Source organism: Haemaphysalis longicornis, unplaced genomic scaffold (assembly GCF_048455015.1).
Source record: "Haemaphysalis longicornis isolate Haplotype H1 unplaced genomic scaffold, Haemaphysalis longicornis Haplotype H1 scaffold_4, whole genome shotgun sequence".
Classification (NCBI taxonomy): Eukaryota; Metazoa; Arthropoda; class Arachnida; order Ixodida; family Ixodidae; genus Haemaphysalis; species Haemaphysalis longicornis.
The window spans coordinates 197,935,823-197,946,226 of NW_027526361.1; the positions used below are offsets into that span (position 1 = coordinate 197,935,823).

Here is a 10,404-nt window from a genome sequence, read left to right on the forward strand (position 1 = left end):
AAACCTAAGACAATGCTGCTTTTCACCTTCATCGCAATGCACTTGGACGACGAACCCGCGTAGCCCACATTCAAATTTTTGCGAATGACAATATCGAAGACGAGATTTGACCGAAAAGTTTGTGGTGCGCTGTGTGGCCACAAAAATCAAGCAGGGCGTTCAGCATTGCCTAGTACCACAGCGCAGATTACTATTTTCGGGCAAATTATACGCCCTTGGTTTATTTATTTATTTTACCCAATTACGCTGAAGGCTCGAAGGCGTTACAGAGTAGGTGGGTACATGCATGTATTATATACAAATTACAAATACAAGAAGAGAAAAACTGTGATAGGGTAACATAGCTTGATACGGGTGGAACTAAAGGCTACATACAAATAAAATAAGCGACGGCCACTTTAAACAAAGCAGCATCTTGTATACCGACAATATCATAAAAAGACAATTCCAACGTACAGTTGTATTTGGCACAAATGAGTCCTGAAGACACTTGGTGTGCGGTGATGGAATCCCTTCCGTGGACGAGGATTCATGCGAGTGGAAATTTAAGTGTGTGGGGACAATATTCTACTTCTGAGTAACGCGCTGTTACAGTAAATCATCATAAAATTGGCACAGCCGAAACACTTTCCTGCGAAGAGACAGTAGGGGAAATGATAGTGTGGTTTTCACTGCTGTGACGCTCGAGGTGTGATTGCAATTACAAAGAATGAAGCGCGATGCCTGATTTTTCTTTCGCCCTAATTCGTAGAGAACCGGTTCATGACCAAGGTCCCAAACAGATCCCGCAGATTCCAGTTTGCTACGTACCGATACCTTGTAAAGTAAGAGTTGCAGTGAACTGGGCTGCTGATTAAGATTTCTTCGAAGGTAGCCTGATATGATATTAGCTTTAGATGTTATATTTTAACTGTGTGTCTTCGTAAAAGTTAACTGCAGAAGTTTGTTTTCTTTCGCCGAATATTTCTCAAGTGGCGGCATGAATTTGTAAATAGAGTATATTGTGGTGAAGGTGAAACACGTGCTCATAGTGTGTGCACGTAGCAGAAGAAACACACATCCGCAATGTCTAGTGAGGCTTATGTTGTAGTGGCTCCAGACGCACTCGCAAAATATGGTAGGTTCTTCTATATATTCACGGGGAGTATTGAATGATTGCAAATAAATGCGTAATGAAGTTACACATGAATATAACTCCAAGAAAGCGAGCCAGTTTTTGTAGACCGCTTCCACTTAGCAGCAGCTTTTTTACTACGGAGTCGTGATGGAAATACACTGTTCTGGAAACGTTTTTGGGGTTCGTTAAAAAATTAGGACGAGAAGTTATACTTGAATTTCAGAGATTGATATAAAGTGTATTTCTTGCTTAAGTTGAGATGTGGTAATCCAAGAGCAGTTCCACAGATTACCATCATCATCTACAGTCTTTGTGATTAGCACATATATTTGGGTCCTTTTAATATGACAAAGGGTTAGTTAGATAGCCACATCATCGCTCCAGCTCTATTAATCGGAAAACGCATTATTCAGCACCAAGCAAAGCTTCAGTTCTTAAATAACAACAGACAATTCAAATTTGGCGACACCAGTCGGCATTTGGCAAGAAAGAATTCTGGAGTATAATGAGATTTCGTGACTGTTATTCCAAACGAGAACGAAGACTGAATGCATCAACTTCGGAATTAAAGAAGAAAACTGCTCAAGATCCAAATTCCGGTCAATGCTGGCTTTTTCGGACCAGGAGGGGCAGGGCGAAACGGTTTGAGTGAAAGGAGCTCATTCTGTAAAGAAAGGTTGACGCGGATTTCTAATGTTCAACAGACCCCATGAACGTACTCCTGTTCCTGTTATTTAGTTATTGTTCACAAGTGTTGTTTCTGTTTTTGTGTGACAAAACATCCAGCCCACGCAATGCCCCCGGGCCTGTATGGTATGTATGTATGTATGTAAATAAAATAAATAAATAAATAAATAAATAAATAAATAAATAAAAAAATAACTAAAAAAATAAAAATTTGGTATTCGCTTCTATGGTATGAAACAAACATATTTTCGTATCACACAAAACTGTTCGTTATATTTTTTTGTGGTGTTAAAATGTTTTCTTCTCCTTCCTAAACGCTGCGTAGCTGTTATACCCCCGCGTTTTAGCCTATATACAAGCTTTTCGTCACTATCATTGTCGTGAACAAAATTACCAGTTGAGTTGGGACAAACTTGGGGTGCACATCAATCGGTATTCGTTTTGCTGGGCTGAATCAGCCTTGCAACTAAGCGCATGGCTAATACTCAGGGTGAAGCCCCTTTGAGACTGGGGCTATCGGCATCTCCTGTCATCGTCGTAGTCTTAATTGTCGTCTTCATCGTCGTTTCATGTAGGCACGCTACCAAAACTCGGGGAAACTCGTTTACGCCTTGCGCTAGAACGTAACGCGTACTAAAAAATACCGGAACGCTCGTTTACGCCTCGCGCTAGAGAGCTTCGTGCTTCAAAGACAGGAGTCTTTTACAGTAAAGCGCTATACCTCTACCTCCCAACGGTTTCCTCTGCGTTGGCACATGCACCAAGGCGCAAATTTTACACTTATACACTTCATGCTTCGCCCCTCATCAGGTTTCTTATTAGTGGAGATGGCTCGGAATTTGGTTTTTCGACAATCCCCAGTTATTGTCAGCAGTTGAACGGTCCAGTTTGCAGGTGGCCGCCTTCATCTTTAGCCACGCAGTATTTGTTGTATAGCAAGAATAAATAACGAGCTAACTTCATCAAGACCGTTTTCAGAAAATTGCCACACCTAATTGCACATGACCTACCTAATTTTTTATGTAATTTTATGTCACTAATTGCAGCTGCTTCTGCAGTTGCGGTTTTTAGCTGGTGCTCGTATGTATTCTGTTACACTATGCGGTCTCTGCGTTAGAAACGGGCTTTTCTGGGGACTTGATGGGGCTCAGCGTTGGTTTTTGGTATTAAACTGACTTGTTTGCGGGATTTTGTGTTTTCTTGTAGAGGTGTTCGTGGTATGTTAGCCTGCCTGCATGCATCATCGCTGGTGTCTTTTATTAGAATTTGCAAGCCCTATTGTGACGTTGTGTGGAGTGACTGTCTAGCTTTTCTGCTTATGGTAGTTCTACTCGAACGGTGGGGTATAGTTCCAAATATGAAGCACAGTGAAAGCTCTTTATTTAGAGCTTCAATAATTCGAGTTTTTGGAATTTGAACTTTTTCTAGTTGGTCTGACCAAGTCTCTATGGAAGTGTATAAAAAAAGCCAAATAGTTGATATCAGAGTGTGTTCCACCAAGGTTAATTCGAACTACGCACCACTTCGCCGGCGCCGTGGCTCCTAGCACACGCCCAGAGAAATGCACCCTGTGCCTACACAGCAATGTAGATAACGGTGAATGCAATATAGTGTAAAACTAATGTAAATCCCACATGGCGGGTGTTATAAAAGACGCCTTTCTTGCGAACTCTCTCGATAAGGACTGCGAGTAGAGCGGCTTGTGTGGTGCGGGGACAGATGAGGGAATCGTATCACAGTACAGAAGTGCAGAACACATCGCCGTCAATGACGACAAAAAGGACGACGATGAAGTATAGTTTGCCCATCCGTGCAGTAGTCATGGCTAGATCAAATGCCACTCGTCTTTTCTCCAGTTGTCAAGAAGACGACAATGAGGCTTTCCAATACATTTATTTGTTAGACCAATAAGTGCTGGCTCGCGCCTTTAGGAACAGAAGGCCGGCCGCAATCACTCTCTTTTTCAAGCATCAAAGTGGTGACGTGCCCTACGGCTACCGAGTTGCAGTGTACTGTTGTCATTGTTCACTTTTCTTTGTTATAACATTCATTAATTCCAACTGAAACGGCGTCCCCTTGTAGTTCAAATTAACAAGTTTTTACTGTAATTGTTAGGCGCGTACAGGAATATTGCAGGAAGAGGCCTGAGACCTTTTTGTAGGAGAACCATATTTTTGTTCCCTAGTGAGAATTTGTACGTCGTAATGGTCATTACGCGTATTTCTTGAATATAGAGTGACTTCCAACATTTTGTGAGCTCTCTTTTCAATAATTTTGTCTGTGTCGTTCAATTAGAGGGTGGCCTCGTGGTTTTATGACGTATTGCACAAATTTAGCAAAGAATTATGGGCACATTATGATAAACGAAGCAATTGGTTCTCTCTGCCCAGCGCATGATATGCGAACGAAACCTAACAGAGTGGATATTTTACATAGACTCGCATATACAAAAAAGACTACCCTTACAAAAATGATTGTTGAGTTTCATAAGAAATTTTGTTGAATTCACTCAACAAACATTGTTGAGTATCCAAAGAATTTCTGTTGAGATTGTGTTGAGGATTTGTTGAGTTTTTCATGAAAAGTGGCCACCGTGGTTTCATTGATTTTCCGTTGAATTTCTTACGTCGAATTCCCATTGAGTTTCTTTTGCCTTTCCGTTGAGTCTCCACTGAATTTCGTATTGATATTTTGTCAAGGTTTTTATGAGTGCCCAATGTGTTTCTGTTGATATTTTGTTGAGATTTTTACGAGTGCCCCATGCGTTTCTGTTGATATGTTGTTGAGTTTTACACGAATGCTCAATGTGTTTCTGCTGCGATTTCTTTCAAAGGTTTTTGCGATCATTGTAGGTTGAACAAGAATCTACATTTTATCGCACCACCAATACACGAGTTTATGGTGTGGCAGTAGTGCATGTCATGTGACTAAAAATTCTGCCTCATGCAGACATGCAAAAAGAAAAACAAGGTGTTCAGCGTGCACTTTTTACTTTATTTCCCGATTCAAAAGCGATGATAGGTTATTTTTTATGTAACCGGCGCTCACACCTGGAAACTTCTGGCCCGTGTAGCCTGCAAGAGATAGACTGAATTTATGATTTACTATAAAAAATGAAAACGTGTTCAGCAAGTTCTCAGAATTAGTAATAAAAGTGTGCAAAAATAGACACTTTCCCAAAAAGCATAAAAGGGATGCACTGATCTCACTGTGCACATGAAGAAAAACGGGTGATTAGCTACAAGTTGACAAAGATGACAGCTTTGTTCTTGGCACTCTAAATGCAAATCATGTGCACTCACCGACCACAGCCTTCACCCGCACCTGGTCCAATCCTGGCTTTGTAGGAGCGTCACCCTGGGCTTTGCCTTTCCCTCCAAAGAGAGTTTTCCCCTTGAGCTCCTCCGGAGTGAAGACATGGCGCAAAAGAGCCCTGGCAAATTTGCCAGGGCCACTCGCACACGCATGCACCAGCTGATCCAGGTACCTCTTCTCAATTAGCACACCGCCCCCAATGTCAACCTGCGAGCAGAAAAAAAAACCGAAACAGTTGAACCAACATGAACTCCAGGATCGAGACAATGAAGAGTTTGAGTACCCATGAACAATTTCTCAGAATATTACGGTAATTCATTTACAGATTTTGGCATTGATCCACTAAAAATTCTTTTCGAATAGATTTAATTTAAATGTATATTTTTAGTTTTTATGAGTGAACATGCATACCTCAACATGCTTTCGGCTTGTTTAAACAAGCGTTTCAAGAATTCATTAAAGTGTTTGCCAAGTGCCCACTGCAGTACACCGTGGGTGTATTGCTTTGTGGTAGAAAGGCAAAAAAAACCATTTGGGTGCTGTTAGGTCAATCTGGATGAAAGGTTATGTGGCTAAAATAGTCAGATGGCTGTAATGCACACAAAGTAGGCAGTACGATGCCTTGCCCTGACTCGTGCAACTATCCATAAAAAACTGACCTTTTTTTAGCACCCGATTCAGCAAAATAAAATGAGCATACTGTTATTGATTTTTAAATTATTTAAATTGAAAAGAGTGAACCCTAGTTACAACTAGGCCAATTTGCTCCTTCATTTTTTCATTGGCTAGCAGTGCACGAGGGTCATACGCGAAATGTGGTTTGCGGTGTGGTGCTAGCAGGAACTTTTTGTGTGGCTGGTGTTCTTTCTGCAGGATTGTGGGTTTGCGAATGCCTTGTCGTAAGGAGTACCCAGCATTGTTTTTGGTTCGAAATTCCGCACCGCGCTGTTCACGCTTCCTACAACCACAGACACGAAGCAGGCTGCACGACGAATGCTAGCACAGCGAGCTAGCACAGCGTGACAATTGGACAGGTGCGGACAGCGGCTCAGATAAGGTAATTTTGCACTGTCTGTGTCATCTCCGTGCGCTGATTGCCTTATTTTTTTTTTCATTGCTTCAAATGACTGTGGCTCGAATAAGGAAAATTTATGCACTTAAAGCTGCAACGATATTTCATGTGGTGGTGGCGTGTGATAAGAGGCACTGTTTTTACTGTGCCCCCCCAGGCATGCTGCGCACTTCTTGAGGAGTACGAGAGTTTGAGAGGTGCTCTAGTGACAGTGTTCTGGTATGTTGAGCGCATGACCATCCTCCGCCTGAGCTTCCAATGCTGAGCGATTATGCACAGGATCTGGGTGGAAACGACTGCGAGGTAAGAGTGCAATAAAATTACATACAGTGGCGGTGACAGAGATTCCACCTGGGGGACAAAGATTTTCAAGTGTTTTCTTTTCAATGTAGATGAAGCATAAATTATAATTGATTGATTCTCGGGTTTAATGCACCACCGCTACACAGACTGTGAGGTGAGCCATAGTAGAGGGCTCCGTATTAATTTTGACAACCTGCGCATCTTTACATGCGCCGAAATCTCGACCACATGGGCATATTTTGCAGCAGACATGATAGACAAGAATTTCCATCCTGCACTGGGCGCCACCAATTCTTTCGGACTGCGGGGCGAGCAGACGACGCTGAGTCCCACGCTGTTGCTCCTTGCCATGCGTGAATATCAGACGCCCCGAACGGCATCGAAAATCGGTGTCATTTATTTGGCATTTCAGCAGCAACAAGTTTAGCAGTGCCTAAGGAGAACGTTTAATTCTTCCAAGAGGTGTCCCGTTCGCCCATCAATTCTGTTCCTAACCCGCTAAGGTGGCGGGCCAGTCCACACCACTTTGTCCTGACAGGCATTGCCTGTGAGGCCACGTTTCGTCCTGCCAGCAGGACGCCTGACCTTTTTATCCTCAATTGATGTTTATTTTCGGAATTCTGGGAAAATTGCCGTCATTGCCTTTTACTTGGCGATGTTCAGAAGCTACTTGTCCGGGCAGGCGTGATTACGTCGTTACTGGCTGCACCAACAATCAGCGTAAGCGCAAAGTGCTCATGCAAGAACCGTGCGAAGTGCACCATGACAAAACAAGTGTCTGCATGTGCGGAGTCTATTGGCTGCACAAATTTCCTGCGTCGCTTGAGTGTCACCGTAAATGGGTCGTCGCGCTAAATCGCAGACTTAGAGCCTGGCAAATTTGCCAGAATGAGCCCGGTGGTACGCTGCTTTTGGAAGCGCTGTTTAATCACCCTCATGCTCAATCCTTATCGCATGTTTCTGTTCTTTGGAGGTATGTTTGGTCCGTTTCATCGACGGGAAGCCATCGAAAATCAATCAGACACTTATGCTGCAGCTTGGGTACGCGAAAAATTCTCAAGTAACCCTTGTGAAAACCGTGCTGATATTCGAATGTGATATTATAAATAATTAGCAACTTGAGAGTGGATGAAATGTTCCCTGACCTAGCGTATGGTGCTTGTTAGGAAAATTTAATGGTGAAGTACCGTCCCTGATTTAAAGACTGGTGCTACCTCGGCTATCCTCCAATCACTGAGAATAGTGCCTGTCATGAGAGACTGCGAAAAAAGTGCCGACAAAATCTACAGACTGCGGTATGTACTTTTCGGTATAGTGTGATTAATAACAGTATGATCTGAAGTAGATAATATTGTAAGCTTACTTAAAATGGAAAGTAGCTCCACACCAGTTTGTATTGCAAATTCAAAACCATATAGAAAATCCTAAATGTTTGCTTGGCTTGATTACATACGGATACTTGCTTCAAAGTCAGTTCAATTTCTATTCTTGCACTTTAGCCATTGGCCCCAGATTCGCTTCAATATCCCTGCTAAGCAATGACACACTCAAAATGCAAAACACTGCTTCATGAAACTGTTTCAAATAACCAGGGGCTAGAGCACTGCTAACAGGTATACATTATGACAGGTTCCAACATGAAATAACTAACCTGAAAGTACATAATCAGTGGGTGCACTGATGTGGCAGCGGTGCCTGGACCGATGCGTTGAGCAAATGCGCTGGCTTCTGAACGGGTGGTCCAAGCGGCCAGATGATGGATGAAGGATTGACTATTCCTGGCGGCAAAGCGTACCCAGCACCAAGGAAAGGCCAGGCAGTACTTGGGTACAGCAGGTGCAGTGTCAGTTGGCCACGGAGGGCCCTGGCAAAGCCTTTGAAACTGGACTGAAAGCCAGCCAGCCAACCCGGACAGCCAGCAGCAGCACCTGAAAGTGCATAATCTGTGAGTGTGGTGGCACTTGATGAAATACAAGAAAAGCACACACAAACCACGAATGCTTACATTAAGCAGATTATTAATCGTTAATGAGTAACCTCCAAGGCCCTAATAAGAACATTCCCGCAACACCCAAACTGAAATTTAGGTCACAGTAATGTATTTATTAGGCACGCAGGTTCTGTGAGTGGGGTATGCCTGATATATGCAAAGCTCACTGCTATGCTAATTTGCATGGAACGCTTGCTAGTGGCCCATATGCATCCCTAGCTTTCAATCGGAACTGGTGTGTACTAGTTGAGGCTCCTCCATTTCAATGCCTAGCTTGCCTTTGCAAGTTCGATTCTCCAATATAAATAGAGTTGAGCGGGCAGGCGCCCCTGCGAGACCACGCGCGCGCATTTCACCTTCAATTTCCACGTATGTGAATGTGAGCTTCACGAGTACGGCACGCATACCACGACGCATATCGCGGCCCGAAGACCACGAGACGGGTCGCGACGGCGGCAGCCGGTCTCGCGAGCGTAATAGCTGCGAAGCGCACTGCACGGAATTAACAGTCGCCGCAAAGGCACTGTTTGAGAGACACATAACAAACATACGCCCCGGTGTTTAAGAGCCCTGCGTGATGTCAAATAATTAGCTGCCGCGTTCTACAGCGCGAGCATCGCAACAAAGGTCTAGCTTCAGCGTAAATTGATGCTGACGGCTGCGGAAACGGTAGACTGGTAAATCCAAGGCGCCAAACAAGTATGCTATATCGCATAGGCTCTGAGAGCAAATGAGATGGGGGTCTACCGAATAACTGACCCATAAGCACCAGAACTCGTTCCGAACAAGAACAGAAAAACAAAAAAATGCGTACTCACCCCAGCAGAAACGACGTTTCCCGCCTAAAATCCTTCTTCACGCTCGTCTTCCCCTTCAAGGACACCGACACTTTGTTCGGACGCAATGTCATCCACCTTTGACGCGCGATGATCGTTGAGGCGATGATCGTTCTTCCCGTTCCCGCGTGTTCAACACACGCGTAGGTTGGAATGGCAATCATCACCCTATAAAGCTTTTATAACTATGATTTAAGCTTGAAATAGATAAAACTGAACAAATCGCCCCAGCTACCACTCCGCACAAAACCAACTCCATAAACAAGCACACAAAAGACACAAAAAGGGAGTGATAGTTGCCAGACTGCAATAGCAGCATTTCTGTGTTTGACGAAAATTGTGTTATTGGTAATTAACTTCCTGCTTTTAAAGTATTAAAAGTGTTTATAACTGAAATTTGAGGTTTTTAAACGCAAAAGCGAATAAAAGTAAACTAACTGACATATATACTTAAATTGTAAAGAAGGTTTTAAAGTTAGTTTTGGTTTTGTTTTCACGGCGGGTTTCTCTACAGAGGAGGTGTGAGAAAACGAACTACTTTGGGTTTAGGAAGAGGGTGGCAAACGTCGGTGTGATTGAAAGCAAGGAACAGGCGCTTACTATGGTTTAAAAAAAGAAGAGGTAATAAAACCTTCATCAGAAAAAAAAAAAAAAAAAAACGGCCAACGAGGATTCGAACCACGGACCCTCAAAACAGTAATCGAAGGCGTAACCACTCGGCCATACAGGCGGGACTTCAGCGGACGTCTAAAATGATTATATAACTACGTAAGCCGGCAATGAAAATTGTCGTTTCTGTCTAGTCAATGCTGCATTTTTGGAATTCTGGCAGTTCTAACGCTTGTTTCTCACGCACCGATCTTGCAGACGAGGTCACATTGTTAGTACTCCGAGCGATTGAGCCGGAGCTCCCTTATTTGACTCAAGCAAAGCTATCGCAGGTCACCCGCGATCTTTTCTTCGCAAGCCACGGTAGCCACGAAGGAAATGGCATGCGCCGTTAGAATTGTGGCGTTGGTAACGCTTGTTTGTCACGCACCGATCTTGCAGACAAGCAACATCGCGCTAAAACTACAAGCGATGT

General features: G+C 43.5%; 1 protein-coding gene across 1 annotated transcript; it reads right to left on the reverse strand.

Moving 5' to 3' along the window:
• Positions 1-4,777: 4,777 nt before the first annotated feature.
• Positions 4,778-9,483, reverse strand: LOC144179607 (uncharacterized). The gene is made up of 4 exons (XM_077708021.1): positions 9,303-9,483; positions 8,146-8,422; positions 5,107-5,326; positions 4,778-4,878 (listed from the first exon to the last, which is right to left on the reverse strand). The coding sequence occupies exons 1-4, from the start codon at positions 9,392-9,394 to the stop codon at positions 4,793-4,795; spliced, it is 675 nt and encodes a 224-aa protein (XP_077564147.1). The 5' UTR covers positions 9,395-9,483; the 3' UTR covers positions 4,778-4,792.
• Positions 9,484-10,404: the final 921 nt, after the last annotated feature.

Bases quoted from the DNA above. Each gene is read 5' to 3' on its own strand.
- LOC144179607 (XM_077708021.1), bottom strand. From the start codon at position 9,394: ATGACATTGCGTCCGAACAAAGTGTCGGTGTCCTTGAAGGGGAAGACG. The intron at 8,423-9,302 runs GTGAGTACGCAT...ATGCACTTTCAG, and splicing joins GAAACGTCGTTTCTGCTGGG to GTGCTGCTGCTGGCTGTCCG. The intron at 5,327-8,145 runs GTTAGTTATTTC...TTCTGCTCGCAG, and splicing joins CACTGATTATGTACTTTCAG to GTTGACATTGGGGGCGGTGT.